General features: G+C 29.5%; 1 protein-coding gene across 1 annotated transcript; it reads right to left on the bottom strand.

Moving 5' to 3' along the window:
- Positions 1–5,513: 5,513 nt before the first annotated feature.
- On the bottom strand, positions 5,514–6,052 carry LOC125842519 (lachrymatory-factor synthase-like). The gene has a single exon (XM_049521821.1). It carries the CDS (start codon positions 6,039–6,041, stop codon positions 5,514–5,516), a length of 528 nt encoding a protein of 175 aa, XP_049377778.1. The 5' UTR covers positions 6,042–6,052.
- Between the last annotated feature and the right edge of the window lie 10,462 nt (positions 6,053–16,514).

Below are 16,514 nucleotides of genomic sequence, written 5' to 3'. Positions count from 1 at the left end.
ACGAAGATAAGGAAGAAAACGATGACTCATAACTTAAAATTTGGCTAAAAAATTGATGCAGAAACTCCAAAATTAGCTAACTTGATAGTTCCATCGGAATCTATAAGAAAAATCGATGAAAAAGAGAGATACTTTGAGCATCTCCAACTTGAATATGACATGAAGAAAGAAGAGAAAAAAAAGAGAATTAAGAGAAAGAGGGAGAAAACTAGGGTTACATAGATAAAAGGGAAGGAAGACATGGTGGATTATTCCACATCAACTCTTTTAAATCGTCTTCATACGCTTAAGCGATATGAGATCACGTTTTGTGCCATGTCAATCAGTAGTGTTTAAAAGGTACAAATTATGGGTGGTTCAGGAATTCAATAGGAAGGTGACGTAGTTGAGGTGCTTGAGAGGAAAAACTGAACAAGTTCAGGGATCTATTTATGTATTCTGCCATTATTTTTTTTGCGTGACCCAAATTTTAATAGTGTTCGTTCAAAAGACTTAATTAATGCATAACATGAGCTTGTGCATCATAGTAATTCAGTTGATTTTTTATCTGAATTTTCATTTTATTAGTAAGATCGCCTATGAATACTCCTACTGGGTTATATTTGTTGATGTTGCGCAACAACTAGAAGGTGAAGCGCAGATCCTTTATTGTATTTAAAGCTCTAAACACGTGTTATTACTAGGACAAATTATACTGAGCATGTTACTGTCTTACTGAGGTAATGATGATTAGTCTTTAGCGCGATCCGCTCGAACGATTGCTCTTCCTTGTGACTATTTATTAGAGATATTAATTAATGTACGGTGAAAAGATAATAGTTACCTCACTGAGATAAAAAATAAACAAGGATAATTTAGTTAAAAGAAATAATCTTAAGGGAGTGCAAAAGGAAATCATATTCTCCGATTATTTTTAGTTAATTATATTTTATTTGGTTAACCCTTTAAAAAGTGTAATTGATAAAATGACAAGTTTACTATATCACCTTTTGAATATAATATATTTCGTGTTTTAGAAAATGACTATATAATAAATATAAATTAGAAATAAATAATAAATCATCTCTTAATTTTTTTTCAAATTAGACAAATAAAAATAAGCATCAATTTCTAATATTACAGACAATAAAACGGACAAAAGGGAATGCATGACTTTTCTTATGCGTTTACTGATAATACCAAATAGTAATTAGTTATATAAATACTTTATTTATGAAACTATGGTGGATATTGTTATTGGTATTTTGTTATTATAATCAGATGTGATTAATGAAAGTACATTGTATCCTGAAAGAGTTTCTTTTTGTGTTGAGTGGGTTGGGTGTGTGGGGGTGTAACGACCTATTTTCGTCGTTATAAAAAAGTCAATGGGGAAATAATTGGAGCCAGAAAACTTTTGAGTAGTAACTTTGGATTTCCCAACCTAGTCTAGATTTGGACAAAATCAGAGTCGTTAAGGTGTCGGAAAATTTGGTAATGAATGAGAGATTTAATTATGATTTTGTTTACCTAAGGAGGGGGGGGGGGTTAAGGAACCCGTACGACTTTATGGAATTGAATTCGGGTGAGTAGAACTCCTGAAAATGATCTTAGCATGAACAGGTAACATTCTGTCTCCGTGCATCTAGCTGTAGCGGGATGGATCCAGCTATAGCGGGATCCCGTTGTAACGGGATGGGTCTCGCCATAGCAGAACAGTCGCGACTTAAATAGGGTAAAACCCTCCAAAAACGTTATTTTCTACAAAAGTTCGTTCTTAAGAGCTAAGAAACTACCCAGGGCTATTTCTTGAAGGTTTTCCACCTCTTTTAGCACTAAATGTAAGGATTTTACTCCCCTAATCCATTTTTTGATCCGTAGAACCTGTTTTCTTGGGTTATTATCGATGTGAGAGGGTTTTGATCTAGAATTCATGGTGGAAACAACCCTAATTAAGATCATGTGTTGATCTAGGGTTCATAGAATTGTTAGTAATCCGGGTAATTAGGGTTCGTTTATTGATTCTCGTATTATAATTGTTGTTTGTAGACCTAGAACAAGTGGAACGAATCCGGAAAGGGAAGAATCAAGTTTCTTAGGGGATTCAAGCTTTGTTCGAGGTATGTGATGATTGTGATTTCATGTTAGTGTGATATATATTTGTAATTGCTTCATTGTAATATATGTATGTATGTGGATGAAATCTATTGATCACATCTAATGTAATTGAGTATGAACGAATGATTGTATGCCATGAATCAACACTTGATTGTATGATTATGAGAATGTACATTGTGATTGTGATTGTGGCTTGTTGAATGGATCGGTTGCCACGTTCCGGCATAAACATGGGATCAACTGCCACGTTTCGGCACACTAACTTGGATCGGGTACCACGAACCGGTATGCTAACAGTTTGGGTTTGGGTTCCATGAGAGGACCATTGAATTGTGTTGTGTATCTACTTGTGATGATTACGTTCATATTTAACGATGATTGATATTGGAAGACTGTATGTTGCTCTAAATTGATGACCAATGTGTATTATTGAGAACATGTGATGCTACATTGATCCTGAAAAGATGACTAATAATGTATATGTTCGGTATATGCCTATTTTATAATGTTGTGGTTACTTGCATGTGTTTCACTTATTGGGATAGCCGCGTGATCCTACCAGTACACTGTGGTTGTGTACTAATACTGCACTTGCTCTTTCTTTGTTGAGTACAGGGCATCTTCAGGTGACTATTGATAGACCTCAGCTAGGTGACTATTGAGCATGACCAGATTCAAGGGTAAGCCAGTTCTTTCAGGCTTTCATGGATCTTTCTTGTCTAAGTTCACTCTTTTCGGACTCAGACTTTTGTTTAAGGTGTTGTTTAGTTTCGGGGTTGTACTCCATGTTCTTAGACTTGTCGTTAGTAGAATTTTGGTACAATAACTTTCAGGTTTTAGGGGTTGAATTTCCGCATTAGTTTGATTAGTTGTTTGTTAAAAACCTTGGAGTTTATGAGAACTCCATTTTTATAGTCATTTAAACCTACTTCTGTATCTTTAAATGCCTTAGTTTTCATACAATTTGTTTGTTTGGGTTGTAATAATGGTTATTCCACCGGAGGGTTTGTGTGGGTGCCAATCACAACGGTCTGGATCATGAAAGGGAGTGGGGTGGGTGGGGTGGAGGGTAACAAGACTTTTAAAGCAGAAATTTATGGTAAATTGAAATAGATTTCTATTTCTTAGTTGTTATTTTCAATCTATCAAAAAAAGTTAATCTTTTTCCAATTTTATAATTAGTATTAATTTCTTATTCTTTCATATTATTTTTTAAGACCTAAAATTATATATCAATTAATATAAGCATTAAGATAAATTACTTATATTAATTATTATTTATTAAAATATATGCAAAATTTAAATTGAATAAGTAAAAATGAACTGAGGAAGGGTGAGTTGTTGTTTTATGCGAAAATAAAATATTGTCAACTTGCTTTTTTGGAAAGCCAATTTGACTAATTGTCAAATCTAAATTAGATTATATTAATTCGATTTTAAAAGAAAATTTAAAATATTCACAAACTATATAAAAAGTACTATAAATTACAACTTTTTCCATATCAATATGATGAAAAAAAATACATTTTAAAATATTAATCAAAATTAATATTATTTAACTTTCACAAATAAAACTATGACAATTAAAAATCACTGGAGTACTTCAAGAGGAGGAATCCACATATACATTTGCTTCACAAGTCTCACATGACAAACCTTTGACCTTCACATCTGAAATCCAAGGAGATGGACTTGTTTATTTTAATGAATTTAGCCTATATATAGAGAGAGACAAACAGATAGACAGGGAGAGAGATATTTTTTCTGTTGGATTATATTAACGTTCTTTTATTAATAAAAAATGGATCTAAAATTTCAATTAGTTCAATTGAATCTATCAACTTTGAATTCACAACTTGATCTCGAAATATTGCTAGATTGATTATTTAGCTATATTTCACCCCAAAACGTTTCCTTTAACTCCCTTCTATTTCCACTTAACTTGATCGATTTTCGATCTAATACTCCCTCGGTTCATTTTCACATGTACAATATTTTAAAAAATATATATATTTAATTGTCACATCTAAAAAAAAGACAAATTTATTTCATGTTTTATCCTTGACACTAATTGTTATTTTCTAAAACATTTTTATGACCTATTATGATAAAGTACTTATATTAATCATTATTTTTAAGAAATATATAAGATTCAAAGTGGATAGATAAAAATGAACGACAAAACAACGAAAGTAAGTTAATACTCCTTCTGTCCCAATTATGTGACTTACTTTCCTTTTTAGTCAGTCTAAAAAAGAATGACACATTTCTATATTAAGTAACAATTGGGCTATTAAATGTCTATTTTACCCTTAATGAAATGATTTACAGCCACACAAATTTCTATCATTCATTTTGGACCACAAATTTTAAAAGTCTTCCTTTCTTTCTTAAACTCCGTGCTGAGTCAAAGTACCTCACATAAAATGAGACGGAGGGAGTAACAATTATGATAAAACACTCGTATCAAATTATCAATTTATCTCATGTCATACACAATGCATATTAAACAAATCTATGAACAAAGGTACTTCTAAGGTCAAAATTAGATACATATAGCGCCTCTAGGAAACTCAAGCTCAATTTAGTCGCTTCTCTTGTTGGACTTGGCCATTTGGGCCACTTGCTTTTTGATATAATCAAAATTGGAAAAATTACATAAATATATATTTTATTTTATTATAATCTATTAAAAAAATTTATCATTTAAAAAAATTACAAAAATTCTTTCCGGATACATCTCTATTCTCTCTCAAATATATGCATTCCGTTGATCATCAAGGATTGCTGTATTAACATGACTTTTGTTAATGTTGAAATTTTTGTTCAATTTAGCCTTGTAAAGTCTTGTGTCTTGATGACTTATCCATTGATTTTAATGGTGACATGGTACTCAACCCACTTGTTTTAATGAAGTTATTTAATTTAATCATTAATCAAGATCCGTCATTTTTTTCCATGTCAGATTTATTTTAAAATTTTAACATAGACTTATTTTCAGTGGTTCTAGAAATAATAATAGCAAGAAACTAACTAATTAAAATGCAGAAATTTGGCTTTACCAATATTTCCAATTATGCTTTGTAACTAATATAAATAAATATTTTTTATCAAATTAAAGAATGTGCAAATATAATTATATGAAAGCAAGACCTCCAACGCATAAATTATTGTATCCACACAATTTAAATGTAATGCTACATGATTTCTATTAATTGGTGTAATTCATATGACATAGGAAATAAAAAAAACAAGAAATCACAAAAAAAAAATAGAGAATCTTAGTAATTCAATTGGTTAGCTACGGAACTCTCAACTTATTGGTAAGAGTTGGATTTTCCCCTAACCAAATCCTCCAATCTCATCCCTTCAACTGGATCAACGGTGATAAACCACCCAATCACACGTCCTATTTGTTAATTAGAACTCGCAAAATCACCTAACTTAGATGATTCAAAAGCTTTCTCCATATTTTCAGCCATGCCTTGTAGGGATGAGTCAACATAACCCGAAAATAATTCCAAAGTCAACCCATCAATCGGATCAGCAACGAACGACCATTCGATTTGGCACCCACCCTCATCCTCACCATCTGATGACAACACTTTCAACGTAGATACATAAGACCTGATTCCAATATTATTGTCTAAGACCTCATAGCTTAGACATCGCTCTATCTTATCGATTGTCAACAACTTCTCATAACACCACTTGATAATCGCTTCCCCATCGTCTGATGACGACGGGGGCACGGTGTTAGCGCAATACCGGACAATTTCATCTTTATTATCACTATTCATTTGGTGACATGTGTCAATGTTTGGTAGCCAATTGTGGAAGTTGAAGAAATCTTCAAGGAGTGGCCATACTTGTTCAGCTTTGGGAAGTTTTAGATTTGCAATAGATTTGCCTTCCCATTTGGACTCAAGTTGTTGAGTTGCCATAGAAGGAGAAATGAATAGATGAAAGGACCAACTTTTTCTATATGAATAGAGCAAGGATGATACATCGCCTATTTATCGAGTGCAATATAACTTTTTATCATGTATTTATGAGATAATTTTATTAAATTGAATATATATGATATAATAAGTATATATATTTAAACATGCGTAAAGATGTAAACATGAAAGAGAAATAGGAGGGTCCTCATTTATAAGTACTATTATATAGTCAAGATCGACTATTAAATTAAGGGTCCTCATTTATTAGTACCATACCACCTAGATACTTTCTCTGGTTCATTTTGCTTTTCATATTTTTTTGACACGCTAAAAGCATTTAGTAACGTCTTATTTGGATGGTTGTTACCTATTATATTAATAATGTCAAGTCTTATTTTATGTAACGGTTTTACTTTAATATTTTCTTTTAATTTTGTCTTAGATTTAACTATTTTATTTTATTCTTTATCCTACATTTTCATATGATTTCTATCTTGTACCCTTCTTTTTATAGGTTAATCATTCAAAATATTGATGTGTGACATTATATAACAGCGAAAAATAATATAATATTAAACATTATATTCATTAAAACAATACAATATTACACGTTATCTCAATTCAATACTGACCTGTTATTTTTAATGATTAGGACAACTAAGCAGTATTTATTTAATCTGATAAAACCAGAGTAAAGGATCCCATAAATGTCGGTAATTAGTCATTTAATCATTGCTTCTGGACGGTTAAGGGATATGTATATATTTATATTAAGGCAATTAATCTTCCTGTCCAATTTAGTTCTAAGTCAATATTGAAGGCCAATATTATGAATTATGATATCTGACAATCAAATAATTCATGATAACTATTTTTACTATATTATAATAATTAACCATAGTTTGTTTTTGAATTTCAAGATTTTAAGTGAAATATCACTTTCTAAAGTTAATAAATTTAACTTATATTTTATGTAACTCTCTTGTATTTGTATTTATTAACTCAATTAATTTAAATTGTCAAGTAAATAAACTAAAAAGGTAAATTAATCCCTACAAGAAGTTCTTAGATTTAATTAAAGGTAGAGAAATTCCTCACCTAGTAGGTATTAAAGTAATCAATATCAAAACTGGCACAAATACACTAGGAGTAGAATATTATTTAAGGCTTGCTTTTTGGGCTCCATTTTTATTTTTATTTTTGCTTTAATTGAAATAATGTCTGGATTTAGATAAAACAATTTCTACCTTTAAATATATACTATTAGGAATAAAGGTTTATTTCATCAAGAATCAATAAAAAAAAAAATATCATCACACATTGATTTTTCTAGTCATTTCTCACAAAATTATCTCATTGAAAAAATGTATGATGAGAAATAGATTTTTCACTAAAGTAAATTTCTCACAAAATCATCTCATTGAAAAAATACATTCTGAGAACTAGATTTTTTACTAAAGTAACGAAAATTTTCTAATTTTTTCATATAACCTATTGTTATTTTTATTTTCTTACTAATTTAATCAAAATATCTATAAAATAGTTACTAAGCATTTTTAAATAAAAAATAACATATTTTAATAATAATAAAATTATAAATTCAAGTCAACAAAAATAAAAAGGTGAAAACCTAAATTTAGTATCTCAATTAAATTTGAATTTTGTATGGATCTATTTAAGAGTGATGCGTTTAATGTAATTCTCTTCATACTCAATATTTAAATTTAAAATCTCTAATTAAGAATAAAATAGTTATACTATTGCACTGGTGGCGAGATAATTAGTTGGTAGTGGTCCAGTAAGGTATGGGCGATTGGGCATATATCTGAAGGCTACTTTGTCCAAAAATTCCTTTTTTCAGCAGAATTTATTCCTTTATTATAATAATATAACGTCTGGTCTAAATTGTCTCATTTGAGGGCTGTAAACAGCCAAACAATGCTCCATCGGTCAATTTTATTTTATTTTTCCTCTTGGGGTGGGGCCAGGGGAGGCTAATGATGCACAAAGTTCTTGAGTACTCATCTTAAGTTTTTATCTCTAATATAATGTGTCATATTTATTACGGATTTAGATTTTCACTAAGTATGTTATGTGATACTTGATAATTCGTTCACAAATGTTATCATACCATATTGGTAAGGAATATTGAGTTAAAAGAAAACATAAGAGGATTGTTAAATTAAAAAAATTATATTTGCTTATAGATTTAGAAGATTTATTTAATGTATTACTATATAAGAAGATGAAATAAGTATTCACCACAAGTCAACATGTGTTCCAATAAAAAGAGGGAATAACCAATATATTTATGAAAAGAAATGACATATAAAATAAAATGGAGAGGGTATTGGTTTATGAAAATGGAAAAGGATAAAACACATATAAAATTAAAAGACATATAAAAAAAAGTTGGTTTAACTCTCAAACATAAAAAGTAACATATGTTATTAAAAACTTTAATAAAAAGTACTATAATTTACAATAAATAATAACTTAAAATATCTACAAGACAACAAAAAAAAACACTAATTTTTGTACTGCTTGTGTCACATAAATTAGGATTGGGATGATTTTAAAATTTTAATTTTGGTTATACATTATAAATAGCCGAAAAATTGAATGATATAATTTTTTTAAAAATAACCGAATGAATCGTCCTATCGATAACCCTAATGTTACTTCTACTCTGTTTATTTTTACTTAAATTTAGAAAGATATGCTTCATTTCTACCCTCACTCTTATCACTACATTTATTTGCTAGTTAAAATTGAAATTAAAAAGACAAATGACAAATAAGTTTCTATATTAGCTCAATTATGAGCAACATATATTATAACAATCTTTACTAATTTTATAACAATACATAAACTATACTCCCTCCGTCCCATATTAGATGGGCACTTCCAACTTCACACGGTGATTAAGAAATCATTAATACATTGGAAGACTTCACCGTTTTGCCCTTTGTTTATATCAATGCACATTGAAATGAGTTACAAAAAATACACATACAATATAGGAATGGTCATATTAATTGTAGGGGTAAAATGGAAAAGAATTAATTAATTCTATCCTAATTTAATAAGTGCTCAAATAATATGAAAAAAATATTTTTAGTAAGATTCTCATCTAATATGGGACGAAGAGAGTAACAATATAACTTTATTAATGCTGGGCCTGGGCAGCGCCCGGGCTTTCTTTACTAGTTTATAGATAAATGTCATTCTATTTAGGATAAATTATCTATATACACACCTTTATTTTCTATAATTTCTATTATTCCCAACCATTTAAAAATATTTCCAAAATCCCATTTTTCCCTTCCAAACCCCATTGTTCCTAGATACATAAAGTTGTATACGTTTCTCTTCCCATTTTTACTACTTATTTCACTCCCTCAATCTCTTCCTATTTTCACTCACTCAATCTCTTCCTATTTTCACTCCCTCAATCTTTACTTCCTTCATTTTTTAATTTTCAGATTTGTTCTTTCTCCTTTAAGTAAGATCGCTCCACAATTTTTTTCGAAGAACCCAAGTAAGTCTTCGCTCCACAATTTTTTCAAAGAACTACCAGATCTCCTCCCTTTCCAACTTCACAAAATGCATAAGGGAAAGGTGAAAGAGATGATGTATCCACATTGCTCCTTGCAAACAATTCGTTTCCAGGGGATCCTCTTTTGCTGGTGAAACTACATTATGAAATGGAAAGAAGTAGTCTCTATCGAATGTATCATTTTATTATGTATCAAGTGTTGCTATGTATCTTCTATGATTAACCAAATTTAGAAGAATGTGTAACTGTACACAATACCAAATTATATTCGTGATAAATTTGTGAGTGGAGAAACTGAGGAAGGACATATGAAATCTACTGTTGAATAAATGCCCAAAAAAGAGGGGAAAAAGTTGGATCCACCATTACACTACTATCACTGTAAAAGATACAGATTTTCAATGTATCTCATTTATTTTTATTCTTAAATTACCCTTTGTTAGTGTCACTGATCTGATACATCACTGTCACAATAGCCTTTGTTTTATGCAATGTATCATATTCATATTTAAGGTGTTGATATATAACCCTAATGTTATTGAATATTCGATTAGTTTTATCATTTTCAATATAAATATTGTTGATACATAAACACTACATAATGTATCATTTACATGTATCAAGTTCTTTAATGTATCATCAATCTTATTCAAATTTGAAAGGCTATATAGACAACAATAAATCAGTTGTGTGTTATGTATCTATACTCTGTATTATTTTTTCAGTCTTACCCAACTTAGAATGTGATGTATATGTACACATTACCCAATAATAATCTTGATTATAAATCGTAATGTTCTATAATTGGAGCACTGTGTATCAGATCCAACAATACATATATCATACATATCCATTATTTGAAAAACAATCTTATTTATCGTATAATCTGCATATATATAACTAATTATATACTTCAAACTAAAATTTGATTAAGACTAAAAAAGGAATACAAAGAAATATGAAGGAACGAATAACCAAGACATAATTGCTTAGAAACCTCTTGTTTGAAAACAATGATGAGACTAGATTATATATGATAGTCAACACATCTATTTTTATGTGAATTGGGAGTTGTTAATTCTTTAAATAAACAATATAATATAATAAAAGAATACAAATTGCCAATTTTATGATAAAGAGAATTTAATATTATTTTAAAATTTAGCTAATGGTTCCATATATAAATAACGCCTTCATTTGATATTAAGGTGCCTTTTTTGTTTCGGAAATTTTCTCTCACAGTTTAAACATTTTTTTGGCGTAAAAAGAAAGTGAATATTTCCTTCCTTTTTTGTTTTATTTTTTGAAAATTTGTTTTTGCAAAAGAATTTTAAAAATAGTAAGCGAAGTTTGGTTTGGTAAAAGTTTAAATTTTAAAACTACATGTATCTGATACTTAATAACTATCACACAGTAATGTATCGATCTAAAAATCAAACATTTTACGGGCAATCTTTACTTCTCTAATGTATCACATAGGATTACAGTACTTAGCAATTTACTAAATAGTTTAGTAATAGTAATGTATCATGAGTAATATATTCTTCTGTCCACAACGTCCACAATGTAACTCGTCTAGTTAAATCTACCACAATTACATATTTTTCGCTTATGGAAAACAATGTATCTTCTTCCAGCATCAAACTAACACATAACGACACAATTTTTTAACCATCTTATAACATGTACCAGGTACATTACAATAACCAATGATACAATCATTTACAAAAATTCAAGATTGATATATATATATATATATATATATATATATAAATGTATTATCCACAAACTTTCTTGATCAAAGCAAGTAATTTACATATCTTGATTGTTACACTATTTATATGTACAAAATACACAATAATAGTCTGATACATTTATGCAAATTTGTGATACACACTCGATATTCAAAATGTATTTGATTCATCTCAACTGTTAATCCATTTATTACATGTATCATATACAATATATTATGTTGATACATTTTTATACAAATCACATCCAGATACAAAATAATGACCACATCATAATCTATAGATACAAAATTACTATACACATGCATCGTTTACCACTAATGTATCATGAGTACATGTTCACATCAAAACGACAACATAAAACGTCTTCTTCAACCTTTTGCAACAAAGTCTTAACTTGTCCCCTCAATAAATCCTCGCAAGATCCAGGAGTAACCAAATGTTTAGCTTGACAAGTAATCATGTTTTGGATATTTCTGAAGATGGGGTCTCTAAATTTCCCATAGCAAGACCAACAATGGGGGAGTCATTCGTTATATCAATCAATGGTGATTGTTTCCCATTTTTGTTTCTTGATTTCATCAATGTTTTCTTCTTAAATTCTTCAATTTTCTCAGAACAAGAAATGAAATAACTTTTCTGAAATCAAATTAAAATTTAATAATGAAAGATGAAAAGAGGGAATAGAAACTTACTAGTTGACAGAGGGATCTTGTTAGCAATGTTATCAGCAACCAAGGTTGTCCAATTAGTTTTGTGTGATACATTGAATTCAAATTACTCGACGATTTCAAATTGATGATTTGAAATCATGAATCGTTTGTCCAATCATCTACAATGGAGGATTTGAGATTCAAGATTTTGAATTGATAGAGAATATGAAAATTTGATTTTTGTATTTTGTGAAGCTATTACAAATTGGAATGGAATGATATCAATCCGTCTGCGTGATTTGTGGGAAAAGAAAATTAGTTCTGCCTGATTTGTGGGAAAGAAAATCAGTTATGCGTGATTTGTGGGAAAGAAAATCAATTTCACATTAATATTTCATATTAAGCGCAACAGACAAGTTTATGATGTATCATACATAATGTATCCGGATATCTGATTTTTAAGGAATTTCTGTAAAATAGAAAAGAGTAGGAATAAAATGTAATTTAAGGTCTTATACTATGAGATTTAGGTAAGTTATACTATTTATACTACTCATTTAAAGATTAATAAATAAAAATTGTGTGCAAGTTGCTATAATAAAATTTTCTATACAATTAAGATATTTCGATGACCTGTATAAATCTATCAAATTCTAATGTCTTCAAAAATGAAATCTTTATATATTTTAAAATTATTTTAATAAGGACTAGTTTTCTTCCAATATGAATGTTCCATATAGATAATTTTTAGGGAAAAAAGTCAAAAATATCCTCCAACTTTATTTTATTATTGATTTTGCCTTTGCCGTTAAAATGAAGTTAGATTTGCTCCTACCGTTACTAATTTCACCATATTTACCCATCATTTGATGGAAAGCCCCAAATTGATCCAAATTACTCGAATTTTAAAAAAAAACTCATTCCCTATTTGTAACCCAATGTCCCGACCCCTTTGGAGGATAACCCGGTTAACCCATTCCCCTTTTACCCATTCTCTCAAATTTTTCATATAACCCATTCCCCTATACCCATTAACTTCTCCTCCATTGTTCTTCATTTCCCTTCCCTCTGTTTGTTCTTCCACCATCTCTTTCGTTCGCCTCTGATTTTTCTTCTCAGAAAATGTTGTGATTTATAATGTATTTTGCATAATTTTTTGTTCATATGTATCTGTTCTAGTGCAGCAGCCACGCTGATTATGTACCCGTTCAGTCCAGCATTTTCCAGAAGTGCACCATTGTCAGTTCCGGAATCATATGAAAGTTACGATAACCATTTCACTAAAGAGGCTCATCCATCACCTTCACAATTGCGTTTACTCCAAACGAATGCTCCTGAATGGGTTAGAGCTTTGCTCGGATGCATATGAGCGATAGGCTCGGGAGCTGTTCAGCCAATAAATGCCTACTGCGTTAGGACAGTTATATATGTTTACTTCCGGCCTGATAATTCCTCCATCCAATCCCACGCGAGGATCTATTCTTTCATATTCATAGGTCTTGCTGCTTTCAACTTCTTCTATGTTATCCAACACTACAATTTTGTTGTCATGGGAGAAAGGCTAACCAGAAGGAGAAGGATGGAAGAACATTATAAATCACTACATTTTCTGAGAAGAAAACTCAGAGGTGAACGAAAGACATGGTGGAAGAATAATTAGAGAGAAGGGAAATGAAGAACAACGGAGGAGAAGTTAATAGGTTAAAGGGAATGGGATATATGAAAAATTTGAGAGAATAGGTAAATGGGGAATCGGTTAATCGGGTTATCCTCTAAAGGGGTCTGGGTATTGGGTTAAAAATAGGGAATGGATTTTTTAAAATTTTTTTTGGATAATTTGGGTCAATTTGCGGATTTTCGTCAAATGAGGGGTATTTATGGTGAAATTAGTAATGGTAGGGATAAATCTAACTTCATTTTAACGGCAAAGATAAAGTCAAACAATAAAACAAAGTTGAAGAATATTTTTGACCCTTTTCCCTAATTTTTATGGCATATAGTGCTTAAAGTGACATGATCGATAACATATCAAATCATCACTATGGGTTCCAAATTTACATATCAAAGAAAAATATGGAGCGAGACTTTATTTTTAAGTGACTCAAATTTTAAAGGTGGTCGTTAAACGAACTTAATTAATGCATAATATTCTACGATAGTAAACTCATATAACTAAGATTATCTGAATTTTCATTTTAGTAGTGCTCCTACTCACTGACATTTGTTGTTGTTGCGCAATAACTATAAAGTGAACTGTAGATTCTTTGTTAATGCTCTAGACACGTGTTACTACTAGGACAAATTAATGCTATAGACACGTGTTATTACTAGGACAAATTAGTGCTCTAGACACGTGTTATTACTAGGACAAATTATATTGAGCATAATGACTACCATTTAGCGCGATCTATCGAATTGCTCTTTTTGTGTGGCTAGAGGTGTCAATATGGGTTGACCTACTTCATTTGTGTTAATTCATACAGATTATGAAATTTGATGAGTCAAGTTGGACTGATCTATTTTTTTATGGGCCACTAAAGGGTCGGTCCAACCCACAAGTACGTGGGCTGCAAAAAGTGTTGGGTCAGTCTATTTTTTTGGGAAATTTTACGCGTATAAGCAAACATATACTAGTTAATTACTTAACATAGTTATAGTTTGCCTTAATTACAATTCACGATCTACTTTTAGTTATAATTATGCGGCTTAGCTTTTTAGTTTTGTATAATTCGCACGTTTGTATAATTCGGAATTTGTATAATATAATTTTTATAAATTTTGTATAATTCAGAATTTGTATAATATATTTTGTATAACTGTTTACACTTCTGATGTTTGTAATTGTATAAATTCGTTATTTCGAGTTTATACAAAAATAACTGAATTATACAAATGTACCCGCAAATTATACAAACCTGTGAATTATACAAATCCACGAATTATACAAATGAGGCAGCTTAAATTATAACTTCAACTTGTAAATATGCAAACTATAGCTATGGAGCATAATTAAGTTTATTATTGTGGCTATTTGGGAAAGTTCCTCTTTAAAAGAATATAATTTTATAATTTTTTAAATCAGATTACAATTTAAAGATATTATCATAAATATCGATAAGACAATATTATATGGTGTTAATATTACTACTTGTTAATCAAATAAACAAATAAAATTATCTTTATAATATTTATTAAGTTTGGCTTAAAGTAAAAATATAAATAGCTAAATAGAAATATTAACTTAATTTTATAAACATAATTTGTATTTAAAAATTTAAATAATTTTGAGTTTGAATTTTGTTATTTTTAATACTCGATTTTATTTTTATTTTTTAATTATTTTTTATTTGGCCACAAATTGACCCTACCCATATTGCTCAAGCCTTACAAATCAGCAGATTTATTCAAATCGAGCTGAAAAGCCATTTTCTTACATGAATTTCAAAAATCTTAGCTCAACCTTATTAAATTACATATTAGATCAGGCCGGTCCAATGGGGTTAACCCATATTGACGACTTTACTTGTGGTTCTATTTAGTAGACATATTAATTAATGTATGGTGAAAAGATAATAGCACCTCATTGGGATTAAAAATAAATATGAATAATTTAGTAAAAAAAATAAAAAATTTAATGACTTGCAAAAGGAAAACTCCCGTCTATTTTTAGCTGTTCATGTTTGACTTGACATATCCCTTAAGTAATGCAATTGATAAATGGGTTGATAATTTAAATATTCAATTTAAGCGCATAAATAACTCCAATATAACAATAGTTTAACTTTTCACCTACATAACAATAGAATTTTACAAAACAAACCAAACAAAAAAAAAATCGGTAAAGTAGAATACAACAATACAAGTTTCTATATTAAATAAGATTTCATTCCTTAATTTCCTCTCGTTCTGTTATTTACCTTCCACAAATTTCTTAATAATTAATTAATGTTTTTCTCTTATAACCTCAAAACAAGTATTGTAATCAAAATGAAACTCTCCATCTCTTTGATAATCGTATCAATGAAGGAAAGCAACAATGTATCAATTTTAATTTAGCATGATGGAAGATGGAGTGTAAGAAGTATGCATCCGTTTTTAATTAGTTTTTTCGAGTTTAATTGTTAGAATATATAGTTCGATTTTGATTGTTTTAAGGTTTTTTGTTATTTTTATTGCTTGAATTTTTATTTAAATCGATGTGTTAATATAAGGGTTATTTAGGTGCTTAAATTGTACATTTAAGTTTCTAATCCTCTACATTCCTATTTATTTGTCAAATATTTCTTAATTTAATTTCTCTTTTTACTTGTTATTTTTGACAAATCAAGAAAAGACATCATTTTTTTTTCTTATTATACCCTCAATTTATTAACTTTGAGTTAATGTCTTTTAAAAATACAGTGAGTCAATACGCTTGAGACTCTATAAATTACATGGGTAAAATAGTAAACTTACTATGCCAATTATTATTTTCTTAATAGATGTGTCAAGTAAAAAATTGACAAGTAAA

The sequence above is a fragment of the Solanum stenotomum genome, chromosome 10 (assembly GCF_019186545.1).
Source record: "Solanum stenotomum isolate F172 chromosome 10, ASM1918654v1, whole genome shotgun sequence".
Classification (NCBI taxonomy): domain Eukaryota; kingdom Viridiplantae; phylum Streptophyta; class Magnoliopsida; order Solanales; family Solanaceae; genus Solanum; species Solanum stenotomum.
Note: the sequence above shows the minus strand (reverse complement) of the source record. Positions and strands in the feature narration are given on the sequence as shown.

Bases quoted from the DNA above. Each gene is read 5' to 3' on its own strand.
- LOC125842519 (XM_049521821.1), bottom strand. From the start codon at position 6,041: ATGGCAACTCAACAACTTGAGTCCAAATGGGAAGGCAAATCTATTGCA.